The 21,649-nt window shown below is 38.0% G+C and overlaps 1 protein-coding gene across 1 annotated transcript in view; it reads right to left on the reverse strand.

The window, feature by feature from the left end:
* The window catches only part of CEP112 (centrosomal protein 112), a 1,492,843-nt gene that overhangs the window by 244,138 nt on the left and 1,227,056 nt on the right, over positions 1 to 21,649 (reverse strand). Inside the window, exon 25 of the mRNA XM_053707805.1 lies at positions 14,896 to 15,045. Coding sequence (XP_053563780.1) covers positions 14,896 to 15,045 — 150 coding nt within the window. The remainder of the gene's footprint in view (positions 1 to 14,895; positions 15,046 to 21,649) is intronic.

Raw genomic sequence — 21,649 nt, forward strand, 5'->3', positions numbered from 1 at the left:
AAAGTCGTCGTCGCCACATGGTCAGGAATGGAAGCGTAAAAAACCCAGCGTAACAACGCCGATCATAAGGTAAACCGTAAAAAGTCCAAAAAAGTGCGCCAGAAAAAGGCGGCAACTAGGTCCCAGTAAATCTCCAAGCAATTCTCCTGTCTGAGCCCCAGAGCCAATACCCACTTCACAAAGCAGGGAGATCACATAAGAAACATGATTAAGGAACCCCACCCTGTTCACAAATCCCCCCTAAGGAAGGAATTATCCCATGATTCCCAGATCCGTACTGCAGTGTCTCACTGAGACTGTCACATAACATTCATACTGATAAAATGAAACAATCTTACCGGAATCTACACCGTGGAACAGGAACACGGCCCTTCAAGTGTGACGGATAGTAGCGTCGCCTCCGTCATGAACTTGACAGAAGACAGCAGGTAGCAAAGCGAAGGCAACGCCAAGTGCTAGAGGAGCTGTAATACAAGTCGGGATGGTGTCGCAGAGAGAACTCTCACTGTATCTCCAGACTCTAACATTCGCCCAGGCCCTCACTGAGAGACTAACAGGACTACCTAAAACTCCTGTCCCATTGTGAAGAGTACTACCCTCCATGAGAGACACACTTTACGTAAAAATTAATAAGTATTTTTTTACTTCTGACACTTCTCTGCCAACCTCCTGGGACGAAAGGCAAAGAATGACTGGGGGATAGGGGAAGTGGGAGGAGTATTTGAGCCTTTGGCTGGGTGTCTTTGCCTTCTCCTGGTGGCCAGGTTCTTATTTCCCACAAGTAATGAATGCGGCTGTGGACTCTTTCCCATTAGGAAGAAAACATAAAATACACAAAGAGACTCCCCCTCACATTGCCAAACAGTTAAATCTCTTTTGCTGTTCATATAAAAGAGGGTATAAGATTGCACTGAGATGCAACTTCCAGTTGAATTAGCTGAATAATGAATAGCAGTTATTACCCCATAATAAAGTTTCCATAATTACTAGACAAAGTATAAAAAGTCTAAAGATGGAATTAGTCTGTTACATGTGTATGTCCCCTGGCTATGATGTATCTCAAAAATAGTATACTTTCTTATAGCTTGAGTGCTATGTGAGTGCAAGAAATGGCTGCACTTACCTTAGATGCATCCACTCTACTGTGCATACTGACTGCAGAAAAGACTGCTTCTGGTAGAGAGTCTATCCAGTGAGTTTACGTCACAGCAGAGGATCTGTGTGTGGAGCATATCGATGACCAAAACGGAGGAGGCTAAGGGACCGGTCCCTGCAACACCTGTGACAGGCTTGTGACTAAGTCATTCACTGGGCGTAATTGTGTCACTACCCTATACTCCAATCTCCCCTTTGTCTTAGTAGCAGCTCTCTGAGGGGAAAATGGGCCTCAAATCGGTCTGAGGACCCCTTTCAACTAAGAATTTGGAGCACATTAATTAAACTACCTCCTGTGTAGGCAAAGAAAATACTAGAATACAAGAGTGATGGGAGGGATTAAGTGCTCTTAGCGCTTTGGGAATCTTTGCCTCCTCCTAGTGGCCAGGAGTTAAATCCCAAGATTAATGGCTTGTGGACTCTTACCACCTTATGAAAGAAACTTACTTCTTAAAGCAGAAGGATTTTTCGTTCAAAGACTATATATATTTCATGAAAATCAAAAATGAAGCGTCATTGAATAATTCCATAAAAAAAATAATCAAGCAATAGAACTTTCAAAATAGAAAGTAATGTTCATTTTATTATATGATTGTTTGCTGTTAATCTTATATCCTTGTATTTATTAGTTGTAATTTATACCTAATATTGTGCCTGGTATGGTAATTTCAATCTGCTCTCAGGAGGAGGCTGATTTAGCAATTTAAGTCAACAGTGTCAGAATCATAAACAGGATTCCGCTGACATAACCATTCTCCAGAATAGTTATACAGGCAACACGCAGCCACATAAGATACGGAAGAAATACAAGCCTACACAGTTTTCTGGAGAAACGGAATATCCTAAATGAAGACAAATTGTGTGCTGTAACTTGGAAGGGGGTCGTGGATAAGACCAGGGCCTCAATGTTATTTAAAAAATTTAATTTGCTATTGGGACGATTAAGGGTTTAAAAATGGTCTGATTTGCATTGATTCACAATAACAACAATTACATGCATTGAAATGAATAATGTTTGGGTAAAGTGTGAGTGCCTATAATGCCTAATGGACATTTAATTTTAAAGCTAATAGATCTTGATAATTTAGTAACTGCTGAAGAATTCAAGAAGAAAAACCGAGTATTATGCTACCTGATTGGTCTGTTTGGTTGCAAATATTATACCATGTGACTGGGAGATTGGAGGGGTGGAAGCTTGTTCTGAACAGGCTGGTGCAGCTAGAGTATAATATTAAAGGCAAAGAAAACTTAAAATGTAATTCCCCATAAAATATTTAAGTACACATTTTTATGATATATGTTGCCTGCTTTTACTGTAATTTAACTCAGAAAATGTTAGTGTCTCCCCTCCACCCAGAGAGGTTGGCGTGTATTCTGTGGTGTGCAGAACTGTCTACAACACAGGAAGTAAAATAAACATTCAAGAGGCTTTTCAAAGGGTGTGCCCTACGTCTGCAAAACAGTGCAAATTTTTTTCTAACAAAATAAAAGTGTAAAGGCTTTTGCAATGTTGTTAATAATTTATGATGCTCAAATAAAATAAAAGCGTTTAACACCCCGTTATCAGCTGTGTCCTGATTTAATAAGAACAGAACAAACTGTAATAACCTGCACAACCAAAAAGTGGGGACATAAGAAAATATTGTACTTTATGTGAACCTCTCTTCAAAAGACAAAATTGCCATCCTGCAATGATATGTATTTAACCCCTGCAAATGGGTTAAGAGCATGGTCCTGAGTGGAACTGTCACTGACCCAATCAGAAGCACTAGTCACATGACCCGGCTGTATTTACCTTCTTTAAGGTTAAAAACATAGAATTGCACGGTCGATAATGATAACTCTGAGAGTATGCAATTATTTCACTATAATGGCCCTTTAAATGGCCATTAAACACTAAGGGGCATATGTATCAAGCTCCGATTGGAACTTGATGCCCCGTGTTTCTGGCGAGCCTGCAGACTCGCCAGAAACAGCAGTTATGAAGCAGCGGTCACAAAGACCGCTGCTCCATAACCTGTCCGCCTGCTCTGAGCAGGCGGACAGACATCGCCGGAAATCAACCCGATCGAGTACGATCGGGTTGATTGACACCCCCCCCCTGCTGGCGGCCGATTGGCGCGAGTCTGCAGGGGGCGGCGTTGCACCAGCAGCTCTTGTGAGCTGCTGGTGCAATGCTGAATACGGCGAGTGTATTGCTCGCCGTATTCAGCGATGTCTGTCGGATCAGGTCCGACAGACATTGTTAACTAGAGGCCTAACTGCGGGACAGAATGATACATTCAGTGAACAAAAAAAAGTCTTAGACTAAGTGTTCTCCTCAGGATCTATTTAATGGGCACACCACCTGGCTGATTTGTCTGACCAGCTGTCTAAAATTGAAGCCAATATTAAGTTAAAATGATCTAATATTACACTTTATATTTCATTGTTTGCTGCACAAAGTATCATTACATTTTATTTAAAGGGACATAAAACAAGTTGGGATAAAGACAAAATATAATAATTTGTGCTTTAATTACTTTACCTGCAAATCTATAATGCAGTGCCTCACCATTAACCCTTTCTTTTAAGTTTCCGAATTGTACAGCTCTAACTCCCCCCACACAATTCCTTTTTATTTTTTTTTATTTTATGCAAACTATTTTTTACTTAATTAGCCCTTTTAGGATATGCACAGATCTCAACATGTTGTATGGCACTTAAACTATATAATGAATTTGTGCTTTGGATAGATTAAATAACATTTATAAATAACAGAAAATGTTATAATACTGCAAAATATTACACTGTCCCTATGCAGCTACTTCACAATGCCACCAAGCAACATTTTCTTAAGAGAACACTGATTATGTATTCCTTTAAAGGGACACTCAAGTCAAAATTAAACTTACATGATTCAGATAGAGTAGGCAATTTTAAAAAAAAACTTTCCAATTTACTTCTATTAACAAAATGTGCAGTCTTTTTACATGTACAGTACACTTTTTGAGTCACCGTCTCCTACTGGGCATGTGCAAGAAGTCACAGAATATACGTATATAGATTTATGATTGGCTGGTGGCTGTCACATGATACAGGAGGAGTGGAAATAGACTTAACTTTGAAATTTGTCAGAAAAAAAAATCTAATGCTCATTTGAAGCTCTGACTAATTGTTATTGCATGGTCTTTTTATAATGCATTTGTTGATTATGCAAATATACTGCTGAGGCATAATTATAAATGAATCACTGGAGTGTGCAACCAATGATTGTGTGAAATAAAAAAGTGCTACCTCTGGAGTCTTTTACTTTTAACAGGACCTTACAAAGCCATCAATTCATAGACTTTAATTACAGGAAACATAGGCAAAATAAATAACAATAATAATTTCCCAGTCCAGCATTCATATACACTGCTATGCAAACATTTTAGGTAGGAAAAAGTAAGAACTCTTTCACTAATAGAAATGCTTATTTTTATCATTAATAAAATGCTAAGTGAGTGAACAGAACAATCTAAATCCAATCAATATTTGGTGTGACCACCCTTTGCCTTCAAAGCAGCATCAGTTCAACTAGGTAGACTTGCACACAGTGTTATAAGAAACTTAGCAGGTAGGTTGTTCCAAACATCTTTGAGAAATAACCACTGTTCATCTGTGGATTTAGGCAGCCTCAGTTGATTCTGTCTCTTCATGTAATCTCAGCCAGACTCAATAATATATTGGGGCCATACCATCACTTCCAAGACTTATTCTTCTTTACGCTGACAATAGTTCTTAATGACTTTAACTGTATGGTTGGAGTCCTTGTCATGCTGCAGAATAATTGTGGGACAATCAGATCCCTCTCTGATGGTTGCATAATGGATAAGTATCTGCCCGTACTTCTAAGCATTCAGGAGGCAATTAATTCTAGCCCAAACCCCAACTCAATTTGCAGAAATACAGTTCCAGAACCTCCACCATGCTTTCCTGTTACCTGCAGACACTCATTCTTGTACCACTCTCCAAGCCTTTGTCAAACAAACTGCCTTCTGCTACAGCCAAATATTTAAAATGTTTACTGCAAGCACCTGCTGCCATTTTTCTGCACACCAGTTAGAATGTTTTGTGCATAGTTGAGTCACTTGGCCTTGTTTCCAAGTTGGAAGTATGGCTTTTTGGCTGTAAGTCTCAATGAAGATGACTTCTAACCAGACTTCTCAGGATAACAAATGGGTGTACCAGGGTCCCATTGGTTTCTGCTGAGCCGATGGCACTGCTGGACATCATCTGATTGCAAAGGGGAGAAACCATGATGTGTCTTTCATCTGCTGCAATGTTTCCTTGGCCAACTACTCAACCCGTTTCTTTGTGCTTCTTTAGAAGCGATTGGACAGCAATTCTAGAAACCCCCGTCTGACTTGAAATTTCTGCCTGGGAGAGACCTTGCTCATGCAGTATAACACACCTTGTGTCTTGTTGCTTTTCTCGGTCTTGTCATGGTGTATGACTTTTGACATTAAATTGTTTACATCAACCTCACCTTGCTAGCAGAGTTTGGCTGTTCCTCACCCAGTTTTATTCCTCTTACACAGCCGTTTCTGTTTCAGTTAATAATTCTGTTTCAAAATACATATTTAATTGATGATCATTAGCACCTGCTTGGTAAATTTTTTTAATCATGCACCTGACTATATGCCTACAAAATTCCTGAATGTGCAAGTGCATCTAGAAGAATTTATGCTGTTTTGAAGGCATTTGGTTGTCACACCAAATACATACTCTATTCACTTACTTTGCATTTTGTTAATTGATAAAAAATAAACTATTAACATTTCACACAGTACGTTTTCACACCTGCACATTAGCGTATATTGTCAATGTTACAAGGACAACTGTTAGGTTCCCTACGTATATCTAAAAGTTCACAAATCCTGAAGCAGCACAGTGATATAAATTATGAAAACCTTTCTTTCTTTAGATCATGAAAGATAAATAAAAAATAAATAATGATAATATATTCCAAAGTTATTTTTCCCCACAATTAATTACAAATTTTAAATTACAATCTAAAAAAAATGTAATCGTCCTTAATGGGACAGGAAAACAGAGTGACTACTTATTTTAATTTATTTTTATTGTGTCATTTTATTAAAGTACATTTCTATTCCTGTGAGTTTCCGTGTTCATGCATTGTTACTGACGTTTGGCAGTATTAACCCGGTGTGCTGCTGAACTCAAATACACTTAGCTTATTTACATGTTCATAATCCTTTGACCACTACATTTTAAGAAATCCTACACTATAGGGTAGATTTATGAAGCTGCATTTGGAATAAGTGAGCCTGCTGCCACATATTTAAGAAGCAAAGACTGCTTCTTTTTCCTTTCCGCCACCTCAGAGGTGGTTAGATCAAGCACCCCAATACCCACTTATTTGGGGTGATTGGCATGCCCTGCTCTAGCTTAATTGGTTGTGCCGGAGCAGGAGGCGGCATTGCACAAGAAACCTATTGTGCAATGTTACATTTTGCCGTGCAATGCAACATCGATTGCAGGTGGACAGGTTCACTACTTGTGAACTTGTCCGACTGCAGCATTTGATCATTTTGCCCTTTATGACATTATGTCAACAAACTATTATTAAGACTCGACAGAAAAGATAACACAATGCAAATGAGGGACAGATATGTGCCAGGGCTAGGCTTGTGAATGCTGTCATGTAATCTATCAGTTTTCTGGGTTGGAAAGGCTACAACAAATAATTAAAGTTCATTGGAAAGTTGATTGTGTCTACTGTCTGTTTGAGAACACACACACACATGTGTATATATATATATATATATATATATATATACATACACACATACCTGAGCATCACAACTACAGCATATTAACTTGTTGGACATCACATTCCAAAACCATGGGCATTAGGATGCAGCTATACCAGCTGCCACTCTTCTATGAAGGCTTTACACAAGATTTTTCAGTGTGTCTATAGGAATTTGTGTCCATACAGCCAAAAGAGCATTTACGAAGTCAGGCACTGATGTTGGCTGAGAAGGTCTGGATCACAATCCGAGTTCCGGTTTATTCCAAAGGTATTCAATGGGGTTCATGTCTTCATGAACCTCACTTTGTGTACAGGGGCACAGTCATACAGGAACAGGATAGGGCCTTCCCCAAAGCTGGAAGCACCCAATTGTCTCTAATGTCTTTGTACCCTTTAGCATTACGATAACCCTTCATGGGAACAAAGAGGCCTAGCCCAAACATTACAGTAGGCACTATGCATTCCAGTAGACAGCTTCTCCTAGTATTTGCCACATCCAGCTTCTTCCATCAGACAGCCAGATAGTGAAGCATGATTCATCAGTCCACTGCTCCAGAGTCCAGTGGCAGCATGCTTTACACCACTCCAAATTAAGCATGGCATTGTGTATGTTGATATGTGGCTTTTGTGCAGCTGCTCGGCCATAGAAACCCAATTCATGAAGCTTCTGATACACAGTTCTTGTGCTTATGTTTCCTTCAGAGGCAGTTTGGAACTCTGTACTGAGTGATGCCAGAGATTGTAGAGGATTTTTACGTGCTATGTGCTGTTTTCAGTGCAACCCATTGTACTCCAAATGTTTATTTATGGAGATTTCATGGATATGTGCTGGATTTTATGCACCTGTTAGCCATCGGTGTGGCTGAAACACCTGAATTCAATTATTAGTGGGGGTCTTTTTTGATGGAATCTTTGGCTAGGTTTTTGTGTTCTAGAACTCAAATGTTAATCTATATTTGCTTAAAACAACACTGAATTACCTTTCTGATTACAGTACTGTACTAACTTTCAGATGGTATAATGAAAACAAAATTATATAAAATTACCTTTAGGTTGCACATATAATTATTACCTAAATTACATAAGATGCGTTTACACTTGGTCCGATCCCATCTACAAACTGTCCCATTTTACAGATGCAAATATACAAATATTCCCGAAAGCCAAAGTATTTAAAAATTCAAAACTTTTTTGATTTCAAACAGTTTGGATAAAATGTTTTGTACCGGCATAAATATCTATATTAAATGTTAGATATGTTTTACTGTATCTGTTTGGTATAACAATATTGTATAAGTGTCATGTAATGTTTAATCATTGCTCATCTGCTAGTAAACATGGCAATTTACAAATGAATAATCACATGCTGGGAAAACAATAATAATGGCTATTTTATAGAATAAATAAATATATGCATCTATTTGTAAAAGAAAACGGAATGTTACTTGTAAAATAAAATCTTAAAGGTTTAAGTTTTGAGGCATCTGTGCTTAATTGCTCAGTTGTGTAAGTGTAAGGGATAATAGTTGTGATTTAAAGGGACATTCTAGTGTATTAATAAAAGTATCTTTTCTTTCATGTAATTAGCAAGAGTCCATGAGCTAGTGACGTATGGGATATACATTCCTACCAGGAGGGGCAAAGTTTCCCAAACCTCAAAATGCCTATAAATACACCCCTCACCACACCCACAAATCAGTTTTACAAACTTTGCCTCCTATGGAGGTGGTGAAGTAAGTTTGTGCTAGATTCTACGTGGATATGCGCTCCGCAGCAGGTTGGAGACGGTTTTCCTCTCAGCGTGCAGTGAATGTCAGAGGGATGTGAGGAGAGTATTGCCTATTTGAATGCAGTGATCTCCTTCTACGGGTCTATTTCATAGGTTCTCTGTTATCGGTCGTAGAGATTCATCTCTTACCTCCCTTTTCAGATCGATGATATACTCTTATATATACCATTTCCTCTACTGATTTTCGTTTCAGTACTGGTTTGGCTTTCTACTACATGTAGATGAGTGTCCTGGGGTAAGTAAGTCTTATTTTCTGTGACACTCTAAGCTATGGTTGGGCACTTTTATATAAAGTTCTAAATATATGTATTCAAACATTTATTTGCCTTGACTCAGGATGTTCAACATTCCTTATTTCAGACAGTCAGTTTCATATTTGGGATAATGCATATGAATCAATCATTTTTTCTTACCTTAAAAATTTGACTTTTCCCTGTGGGCTGTTAGGCTCGCGGGGGCTGAAAATGGTTCATTTTATTGCGTCATACTTGGCGCGGACTTTTTTGGCGCAAAATTTTTTTCTGTTTCCGGCGTCATACGTGTCGCCGGAAGTTGCGTCATTTTTGACGTTTTTTTTGCGCCAAAAGTGTTGGCGTTCCGGATGTGGCGTCATTTTGGCGCCAAAAGCATTTAGGCGCCAAATAATGTGGGCGTCTTTTTTGGCGCTTAAAAAATATGGGCGTCACTATTGTCTCCACATTATTTAAGTCTCATTATTTTGTGCTTCTGGTTGCTAGAAGCTTGTTCTATGGCATTTTTTTCCCATTCCTGAAACTGTCATTTAAGGAATTTGATCAATTTTGCTTTATATGTTGTTTTTTCTATTACATATTGCAAGATGTCCCACGTTGAAGCTGAGTCAGAAGATACTTCTGGAATATCCCTGCCTGGTGCTGGAGCTACCAAAGCTAAGTGTATCTGCTGTAAACTTTTGGTATCTGTTCCTCCAGCTGTTGTTTGTACTGTTTGTCATGACAAACTTGCTAATGCAGATAATATTTCCATTAGTACTGTTACATTACCTGTTGCTGTTCCATCAACATCTAATACTCAGAGTGTTCCTGATAACATAAGAGATTTTGTTTCTAAATCCATTAAGAAGGCTATGTCTGTTATTCCTCCTTCTAGTAAACGTAAAAAGTCTTTTAAAACTTCTCATTTTTCAGATGAATTTTTAAATGAACATCATCATTCTGATACTGATATTGGTTCTTCTGATTCAGAGGATTCTGTCTCAGAGGATGATGCTGATAAATCTTCATATTTATTTAAAATGGAATTTATTCGTTCTTTACTTAAAGAAGTCCTAATTGCATTAGAAATTGAGGATTCTAGTCCTCTTGATACTAAATCTAAACGTTTAGATAAGGTTTTTAAATCTCCTGTAGTTATTCCAGAAGTTTTTCCTGTCCCTGGTGCTATTTCTGAAGTAATTTCCAGGGAATGGAATAATTTGGGTAATTCTTTTACTCCTTCTAAACGTTTTAAGCAATTATATCCTGTGCCATCTGACAGATTAGAATTTTGGGACAAAATCCCTAAGGTTGATGGGGCTGTCTCTACTCTTGCTAAGCGTACTACTATTCCTACGGCGGATGGTACTTCCTTTAAGGATCCTTTAGATAGGAAAATTGAATCCTTTCTAAGAAAAGCTTACTTGTGTTCAGGTAATCTTCTTAGACCTGCTATATCTTTAGCGGATGTTGCTGCAGCTTCAACCTTTTGGTTAGAAGCTTTAGTGCAACAAGTAACAGATCATAATTCTCATAGCATTATTATTCTTCTACAACATGCTAATAATTTTATTTGTGATGCCATCTTTGATATCATTAGAGTTGATGTCAGGTATATGTCTCTAGCTATTTTAGCTAGAAGAGCTTTATGGCTTAAATCTTGGAATGCTGATATGTCTTCTAAGTCTACTCTGCTTTCCCTTTCTTTCCAGGGTAATAAATTATTTGGTTCTCAGTTGGATTCTATTATCTCAACTGTTACTGGAGGGAAAGGAACTTTTTTTACCACAGGATAAAAAATCTAAAGGTAAATTTAGGTCTAATAATCGTTTTCGTTCCTTTCGTCACAACAAGGAACAAAAGCCTGATCCTTCATCCTCAGGAGCGGTATCAGTTTGGAAACCATCTCCAGTCTGGAATAAATCCAAGCCTTTTAGAAAACCAAAGCCAGCTCCCAAGTCCACATGAAGGTGCGGCCCTCATTCCAGCTCAGCTGGTAGGGGGCAGATTACGTTTTTTCAAAGAAATTTGGTTCAATTCTGTTCACAATCTCTGGATTCAGAACATTGTTTCAAAAGGGTACAGAATTGGCTTCAAGATAAGGCCTCCTGCAAAGAGATTTTTTCTTTCCCGTGTCCCAGTAAACCTAGCGAAGGCTCAAGCATTTCTGAAATGTGTTTCAGATCTAGAGTTGGCTGGATTAATTATACCAGTTCCAGTTCTGGAACAGGGGCTGGGGTTTTATTCAAATCTCTTCATTGTACCAAAGAAGGAGAATTCCTTCAGACCAGTTCTGGATCTAAAAATATTGAATTGTTATGTAAGGATACCAACATTCAAAATGGTAACTGTAAGGACTATCCTGCCTTTTGTTCAGCAAGAGCATTATATGTCCACAATAGATTTACAGGATGCATATCTGCATATTCCGATTCATCCAGATCACTATCAGTTTCTGAAATTCTCTTTCCTAGACAAGCATTACCAGTTTGTGGCTCTACCGTTTGGCCTAGCTACAGCCCCAAGAATTTTTACAAAGGTTCTCGGTGCCCTTCTGTCTGTAATCAGAAAACAGGGTATTGTGGTATTTCCTTATTTGGACGATATCTTGGTACTTGCTCAGTCTTCACATTTAGCAGAATCTCATACGAATCGACATGTGTTGTTTCTTCAAGATCATGGTTGGAGGATCAATTTACCAAAAAGTTCATTGATTCCTCAGACAAGGGTAACCTTTTTAGGTTTTCAGATAGATTCAGTGTCCATGACTCTGTCTTTGACAGACAAGAGACGTCTAAAGTTGATATCAGCTTGTCGAAAACTTCAGTCACAATCATTCCCTTCGGTAGCTTTATGCATGGAAATTCTAGGTCTTATGACTGCAGCATCGGACGCGATCCCCTTTGCTCGTTTTCACATATGACCTCTTCAGCTCTGTATGCTGAACCAGTGGTGCAGGGATTACACAAAGATATCTCAATTAATATCTTTAACATCGATTGTACGACACTCTCTGATGTGGTGGACAGATCACCATCGTTTAGTTCAGGGGGCTTCTTTTGTTCTTCCGACCTGGACTGTAATTTCAACAGATGCAAGTCTGACAGGTTGGGGAGCTGTTTGGGGGTCTCTGACAGCACAAGGGGTTTGGGAATCTCAGGAGGTGAGATTACCGATCAATATTTTGGAACTCCGTGCAATTTTCAGAGCTCTTCAGTCATGGCCTCTTCTAAAGAGAGAATCGTTCATTTGTTTTCAGACAGACAATGTCACAACTGTGGCATACATCAATCATCAAGGAGGGACTCACAGTCCTCTGGCTATGAAGGAAGTATCTCAAATTCTGGTATGGGCGGAATCCAGCTCCTGTCTAGTTTCTGCGGTTCATATCCCAGGTATACACAATTGGGAAGCGGATTATCTCAGCCGCCAAACGTTACATCCGGGCGAATGGTCTCTTCACCCAGAGGTATTTCTTCAGATTGTTCAAATGTGGGGACTTCCAGAAATAGATCTGATGGCCTCTCATCTAAACAAGAAACTTCCCAGGTATCTGTCCAGATCCAGGGATCCTCAAGCGGAAACAGTGGATGCATTGTCACTTCCTTGGAAGTATCATCCTGCCTATATATTTCCGCCTCTAGTTCTTCTTCCAAGAGTAATCTCCAAGATCCTGAAGGAATGCTCGTTTGTTCTGATGGTAGCTCCAGAATGGCCTCACAGGTTTTGGTATGCGGATCTTGTCCGGATGGCCTCTTGCCAACCGTGGACTCTTCCGTTGAGACCAGACCTTTTGTCGCAAGGTCCTTTTTTCCATCAGGATCTCAAATCCTTAAATTTAAAGGTATGGAGATTGAACGCTTGATTCTTAGTCAAAGAGGTTTCTCTGACTCTGCGATTAATACTATGTTACAGGCTCGTAAATCTGTATCTAGGGAGCTATATTATAGAGTCTGGAAGACTTATATTTCTTGGTGTCTTTTCTCATCATTTTTCCTGGCATTCTTTTAGATTCCGAGAATTTTACAATTTCTTCAGGATGGTTTGGATAAAGGTTTGTCTGCAAGTTCCTTGAAAGGACAAATCTCTGCTCTTTCTGTTCTTTTTCACAGAAAGATTGCTAATCTTCCTGATATTCATTGTTTTGTACAAGCTTTGGTTCGTATAAAACCTGTCATTAAGTCAATTTAGCCTCCTTGGAGTTTGAATTTGGTTCTGGGGGCTCTTCAAGCTCCTCCGTTTGAACCTATGCATTCGCTGGACATCAAATTACTTTCTTGGAAAGTTTTGTTCCTTTTAGCTATCTCTTCTGCCAGACGAGTTTCTGAATTATCTGCTCTTTCTTGTGAGTCTCCTTTTCTGATTTTTCATCAGGATAAGGCGGTGTTGCGAACTTCTTTTAAATTTTTACCTAAGGTTGTGAATTCTAACAACATTAGTAGAGAAATTGTGGTTCCTTCATTCTGTCCTAATCCTAAGAATTCTAAGGAGAGATCATTGCATTCTTTGGATGTTGTTAGAGCTTTGAAATATTATGTTGAAGCTACTAAGAATTTCCGAAAGACTTCTAGTCTATTTGTTATCTTTTCCGGTTCTAGGAAAGGTCAAAAGGCTTCTGCCATTTCTTTGGCATCTTGGTTAAAATCTTTAATTCATCATGCTTATGTCGAGTCGGGTAAAACTCCGCCTCAAAGGATTACAGCTCATTCTACTAGGTCAGTTTCTACTTCCTGGGAGTTTAGGAATGAGGCTTCGGTTGATCAGATTTGCAAAGCAGCAACTTGGTCTTCTTTGCATACTTTTACTAAATTCTACCATTTTGATGTGTTTTCTTCTTCTGAAGCTGTTTTTGGTAGAAAAGTACTTCAGGAAGCTGTTTCAGTTTGAATCTTCTGCTTATAATTTAAACTTTATTTTGGGTGTGGATTATTTTTCAGCGGAATTGGCTGTCTTTATTTTATCCCTCCCTCTCTAGTGACTCTTGCGTGGAAAGATCCACATCTTGGGTAGTCATTATCCCATACGTCACTAGCTCATGGACTCTTGCTAATTACATGAAAGAAAACATAATTTATGTAAGAACTTACCTGATAAATTCATTTCTTTCATATTAGCAAGAGTCCATGAGGCCCACCCCTTTTTTGTGGTGGTTATGATTTTTTTGTTTAAAGCACAATTATTCCAATTCCTTATTTTTTATGCTTTCACACTTTTTTCTTATCATCCCACTTCTTGGCTATTCGTTAAACTGATTTGTGGGTGTGGTGAGGGGTGTATTTATAGGCATTTTGAGGTTTGGGAAACTTTGCCCCTCCTGGTAGGAATGTATATCCCATACGTCACTAGCTCATGGACTCTTGCTAATATGAAAGAAATGAATTTATCAGGTAAGTTCTTACATAAATTATGTTATTTTTAGAGCAATTTAATATTAACCACTGATCACTGCTAACTGTGCAAAGAGATAAAACCCATGGTTAAAATGCACTACCAGATACACTGTCTTGCTGCTCCTGCAGGGTATGACTGATGAGCCAATTTGTAGCAGTATATGTGCATAGCCATTAATCAGTGACCATGTCAAGTTCAGGAAAGGAAAATGAGTATGCATGGGTGAGTTTAACTATATTATTAACCTTTTTGTGGGTTATTAAAAATAAGCATTTGAATAATAAAAATAACAAAATGCTCTATTGAACAATATAACAATAAAATGTCCCTTTGAGAGCATATCTTTAAAGGTACAGCCAAATTTGAAATGCACATTGGTACATTCCAGTTATGTCTAGAAACATTTTTGCAGTACAAACATATTAGCAACAAAACATCTAGAAAAAGTCCAAAAAGTTATTTTTAGAGCAAGCTTTGCATTCTATAGATCCCTTTTCACTTGGTGGAAGATATACCTAAATACTAACCTTTATTGTTTTTTCATTTTCTTTCATCAAATGTCTTTTCTCCTCTTCATGTTTCTGAGATGTTTCTTGAAGTCTCCTCTCCATAATGTGTAGCTTCTGGCTGGTCTCTTGTTGCATAGAAGAAATGGTGGCTTGGAGCTCAGATACCATCTACAAGACAATTTAGGCAGCAGTCAGTTCTGACATTGCTAAGTATAATCCCTAAACTAAATTACACAGAATTATATATTAAAGGGGTCCAAACCTAATTGTTTTCATTCATGATTCGGATAAAGTATGCAATTTTAAGTAACTTTCTAATTTACTCCTATTATCAATTTTTCTTTGTTCTCTTGGTATCTTTATTTGAAAAGCAGGAATGAAAGCTTAAGGAGCCGGCCCATTTTTGGTTCTGCACCTGGGTAGCGCTTGCAGATTGGTGGCTAAATGTAGCCACCAATCACGACGCGCTAGCGATAAACCCTATCCATTATCCAATTGGTTGTGCATCTGGTGACCTCAGGGCCGAGGGCAGATACACTCCAGAGAGTTCTGTTCTAATCAGAGCCTCGGGCGCCGCAACCACCTCTGGGAACATAACCATGGGTCCCAATCCCCACAATGTGCTTTTAAAGGTTCTCGGATAACAGTCCAGTCTGTCTGAGAACCTTTAAAAGCACGTTATGGGGGTGGGACCCATGTTTAGGTTCCCAGAGGCAGTTTAGAACAGAATTTCTGGAGTGTATCTGCCCTCGGCCGTTAATGCATGATCTGATTGTTCCGTGTTGGATGCACAGCCAATCGGATAATGAATAGGGTTTGTCGCTAGCGCCTAGTCACCAATCAGAGAGCGCAATCCAGGGTGCTGAACCAAAAATGGGCCGGCCCTTAAGTTTTCATTCCTGCTTTTTCAAAATAAAGATACCAAGAGAACGAAGAACAATTGATAATAGGAGTAAATTAGAAAGTTGCTTAAAATTGCATGCTCTATCTAAACCATGAAAGAAAGAATTTAAGTTTAGTATCCCTTTAATAAATAATGCATTTTACACTGATACACTTATTAATTATATTTATATATATATATATATATATATATATATATATATATATATATATATATATATATAGCTCTGACAAATTACATAGTGCTGATATTGTATTCACTGGAGCCACCAATCACATGTGATACTGTGATGGATTTGCCTTCTCCTGGATTGCTGCCGTTTCCTTGCATTGGTATGGGGAAATTTACCCTCAATAGTATATAGGGACAGATTTGTCATACTTTGGACAGAAAATGTTTACATGCAGGGAATCAGTCTGTTTGGGATCATTAGGAGTGGGCAGCAATCGCTTATGCAATGCCCTGAGCCAGCTCAATACATTGTGCTGCCTGGTTCCAAGAATAAAATGGTGCCCTTAAAGGGACAGTCTAGTCCAAAGTAAATTTTCATGATTCAGATAGAGAATGTAATTTTAAACAATTTTCCAATTTACTTTTAGCACCAATTTTGCTATGTTTTTTTTGTTTTCTTAGTTGAAAGCTAAACCTAGGAGGTTCATATGCTAATTTCTAAGCCTTTAAAGGCCACCTCTTCTCTCAGGGCATTTTGACAGTTTTTTACCACTAGAGGGTGTTAGTTCACGTGTGTCATATAGATAACACTGTGCTCACGCACGGGGAGTTCCAGTGAGCCAGCTCTGATTGGCTAAAATGGATGTCTGTCAAAAGAACTGAAATATGGGGGCAGTTTGCAGAGGCTTAGATACAAGATAATCACAGAGGTAAAAAGTGTATTTATATAACTGTGTTGGTTATGAAAAACTGGGGAAGTAGAAACAAAGGGATTATCTATCTTTTCGTACAATAACAATTCTGGTGTAGACTGTCCCTTTAACTCTCTGCACACTACAGTCTAAACCCAACTAGAGCCAGTTGTTTCAGAGATTAAATTTAATCAGATTAAAAATTTACACAAGAACATACAGATGGGCATCATATAAGATACATTTCTCTTTAAAAACACTATTTTCATGAATATGCTCTCCCTTTGTGCTGCCTGGGTCCTGTGATCCCACCTGGTCCAATTATAGAGCCGGCTTTGGCAATGAAACCCCCTGCACAACTAATTGCCCAAGAGCAGATTTTATTAATAACCATGATCATATCACTCTGGGGTGATTTTAATGGATGTAAGGAAACAGTTGTCTAGACAGCAGCTTCTTGCATTGAATAATACAGACATGCAAAAATTAATTTCAGGGAGGTGGCTTCACCTGCTACTGCGCCCCCCCCCCCCCCCAGTTATATATTGGACACCGTGAAACCCTGAATAAGATAGAGACTTCTCATTAAAGTAGCTTCCCACTAAAGATTAAAAAAAAGTAGCTTTATTGCACAACCACAAACAACAAACCTAATTTCCAGTAATCGTACGCTTGTTGATGCATGCTTTAAGGGTTCTATAATGTCCCAGCAACTAAAGGCATTCCTTAAAGAAACATTTTTCCGGATTTGGGCCACATTGGATCATGGTGCTTGGAGTTTCAGGGAGATTGCATTCCAGTCACTATTACAATCAGGAAGACTCCCTGAACTTCAGGGAGAGTTGGGATGTCTGATAATAAAACGGTAGGGACATTCAGTTTCATACATTTGCCCCATAGCATTAGTAACAACACCTTTAACTATTTACATTCACAGATTACAGAATTTGCAATCACCCATTTATAGATCACTCCATAAGACTATCCCCTTCCTTGCCACCTTTCACAGAGCATGATCCCCTCTCAAATAACTTTATATGCCTACAATTCCACCTCTTACACCCTCATACATACATCATCTTGATCCAGATCTCTATTTTCTCCCTGAATATTGCTTAACAGGTTATCTATCTTCTCATATATCACCTACCTATGGGTCATCTCCCTGCACACATCACATATATCATTATTCCTTATGGATCATCCACTATCTTTCTAATTAACCCCTCAGAGATTACCCACTATCTCCCCTGACTTCTATTTTCTCAGTCATCACCTGTAGCTCTAACTCCAATAGAAGCATACAATAGTGTATATGAACACAGTCTGTGAGAATCATTGACTAATCTGGTATATATAGCTTCATACCACCAACCAATTATAAATATGTTAACTGCATTTTCTACCCTTTTGTACATGTCCCATATTACTTTTGAAAGATTTCTTATGCTCTCGGTTGTCTTTCATGTATCTGAATCTTTTGGCTGCAGAGAAACACAAAGGCTTCTTGATATTTCAAACAGCAAAACTAATACAATTGTAGTGTATAGAATGCTACAGCACATGTATTATTCCCTTTTTGGAAAGGTTAGATAAGAAGTGGACAAATTGCATATATGGGATGGGAAGACTCGCAATCCCACGCAAGAAAATGTTAACCAGTCAAGCGTAACATTTATTGCCTTGTTTTGAGAATCTGTTCAGGGCATACAAAGCAACCAGAAGACCACGTGGGCTCGGAAGTAAAGGCCATTACTAATTTCCCCAGCTGTACTGAGCAAGGGATTATGGGAAAGCAGCATCAGGATTCTATCACAGGAGATAGAAGAGAGAAAGGAACTGCTAACACATGGGCCAAAAGAACAAGAATTGTTCTGGCTTTTATATGCTCTTTAATGGAAGACAAAAAATGTGTAAGTTGTGTTAATATGTGTTGCATAAGAGCAACTAAAGAACTAGGAAATACACTTTACAAACAGCAAGTACCTGTCTTCATATTATATTTATTATACTGATATATAGATAAAGATGAACACACAAAACAAATAATACAAAATAAGAGTTATGTTTATATATATATATATATATATATATATATATATGTTACAGATAATTCCCATGGATCCTTCCATTAAAGAAGACTTCTTTATGTAACAGTATATTACTAAAACCCTTTCAGATCTGTTTTCGGGATTTGTCTCTATAATTGTTTTCTGCAGTGGGAAAGGAATCAATTTCAGTTAAAAATCTCTAAGTAATTTGAAAGTCATTTTGTCAAGTTTACTTTGTACTTGTGGTAACGTGATATTTATTTAGCTCTGTGTAAGTGCTTGTTTTCCACAAATAATATATATTCCACTTCCCAAACTTTCGTCTAGGTCACAAATATATTTTGATGGCACCAGTAAGAACCAGGAGTGTGGGAAAAAAATTCTGCTCCTACTTATCCCCGCTGAGAAAAACAAGAAATCTAATGTTCAAAGAGACCACAAAATGATGTACTTGACTTTAAAAATATGAAATCAGTTGACGGCAGCTTAAAGCAGCTTTTGTCAGCAAACTTAAGTGAAATTCTACTACATGATATGCTCCAATCACTTTTTTATTGATCTGTATTTTTGTGGATGTAGCAGACTTTGACTTTTATACTGCAGACCAGATCTATTATTCGCTTTCCATTGTCCTTTTCCATTTTATGATTTTAACTTTTCTTGTCCAATACATTCTGTCCTTATTTTATGATTTTCTAGAAGATGATATAAAGAAATGTAGTACAAATTGTACCATAAATTGTGATTGTAAATTTGAGAGGATTCTAGAAGATTTTTTTCTAGCAATTCAAAAAAGCAGAAATATATCTGCTTGTTTTGCCGTGTTTAGTATATAAATAAAATCAATATTGGTTGACGCAATATATATTGGAGTGTTCACCCTCAGTGGGGATCCACCTTAAAGGGATATGAAACCCAAATCTTTTTCTTTCATGATTCAGATAGAGCATGCAATTTTAAGCAACTTTCTAATTTACTCCTATTATCACATTTTCTCTGTTCCCTTTGTATCTTTATTTTAAAAAAGCAGTAATGTAAGGTTAATAGCCAGCCCATTTTTTTTTGTTCATATCCTGGATAGAGTTGCTGATTGGGAGCTAAATGTAGCCACCAATTAGCAAGCGCTGCCCGGGTGTAAAGATACCAAGGGAACAAAGAAAAATTGATAATAAGAGTAAAATAGAAAGTTGCTTAAAATGGCATGCTCTATCTGATACATAAAAAATGGGTTGTATATCTCTTTAAAGGGACATGTAACAGTTTGAGATTGTAAAAAAAAATAAAATAGATTCATTATTTATTTTGCTGTAAAAATCTTGTCTTGGTGTTAAAAATGTGCTTGTACCAAACTCCCTAGAAAGGTCAAAATGTGTTCACTTAGGTTGAAGTAGGTAGCGCCTCTGGCTTCTGTGACATTCTGCCGCCAACTGCACAACCCTGAATCTATGATCTCCTAGGCATTTAAAATATTGCTATACAAATGCCTACATTTGACCAGTGCCTAATTAAAAGGCCCTATTTTATTTTCAATGCTGGTAAACTTATTATCATTTATTTGTAAAACAACACCAAATTCTGCTGCCCTGTGTACATGAATAAGGACTACACAATGACACAGATTCATCGTATTAACTAACAAATAAAAACAAATACATATAAAAGTCTACAAAAACAATTAATACAGGAGGGGGAAGGCCTCTTGATAAGACACCCGTAATATAAAGGTAAAATTTCATTGAATGTGCTTAAAGGGACAGTAAAGTAAAAAAAAGAAATTTATACTTACCTGATAAATTTGTTTCTTTCTTGACACAGTGAGTCCACGGATCATCATAATTACTATAGGAAATATCACTCCTGGCCTGCAGGTGGAGGCAATGAGCACCACAGCCAAAGCTGTTAAATACCACTCCCCTTACCCACAACCACCAGTCATTCGACCAAAGGGAAAGGAGAAAGGAAGTAATATAAGGTGCAGAGGTGCCTGAGGTTTATGAAAAAATAAACTGTCTGAAAATACAGGACGGGCCGTGGACTCACCGTGTCAAGAAAGAAACAAATTTATCAGGTAAGCATAAATTTCCTTTTCTTTCTAATGACACAGTGAGTCCACGGATCATCATAATTACTATTGGGAATCAATACACAAGCTAGAGGACACGGATGATAAGGGAGGGACAAGACAGTTAGCCTAAACAGAAGGCACCACTGCTTGAAGAACCTTTCTCCCAAAAACAGCCTCAGCTGAAGCAAAAGTATCAAACTTGTAAAATTTAGAAAAAGTATGTAAAGATGACTAAGCCTTGCAAATCTGATCCACAGAAGCCTCATTTTTGAAAGCCCAAGTAGAAGAAACAGCCCTCGTTTAATGAGGCGTTATTTTCTCAGGAGGCTGCTGTCCAGCAGTCTCATATGCCAAGCGAAAAACACTCCTCAACCAACAAGAAAGAGAAGTAGCCGTAGCTTTCTGACCTTTACGTTTTCCAGACAAAAACAACAAATAAAGAAGAAGACTGGTGAAAATCCTTAGTCGCCTGCAAATAATATTTCAATGCACAAACTACATCTAAATTGCGCAACAAATGTTCCTTATGAGAAGATGGGTTAGGACACAAAGAAGGAACAACAATTTCTTGATTACTAGTCTTATCAGAAACAACCTTGGGAAGAAAACCTAAAACAGTACGAAGTACAACCTTATCAGAATGAAAAATAAGGAAAGGGGACTCACACTGCAGCGCAGAAAGCTCAGAGACTCTTCGAGCCGAAGAGATAGCAACCAAAAACAAAACCTTCCAGGTTAACAACTTAATATCCAAATAATACATAGGCTCAAACGGAGCCTGTTGAAGAACTCTCAGAACTAAATTAAGACTCCAAAAAGGAGTCACAAACTTAAACATAGGCCGGATTCTAACCAAAGCCTGACAAAAAGACTGAACGTCTGGCACATA

This window comes from Bombina bombina, chromosome 1 (genome assembly GCF_027579735.1).
Source record: "Bombina bombina isolate aBomBom1 chromosome 1, aBomBom1.pri, whole genome shotgun sequence".
Lineage (NCBI taxonomy): Eukaryota > Metazoa > Chordata > Amphibia > Anura > Bombinatoridae > Bombina > Bombina bombina.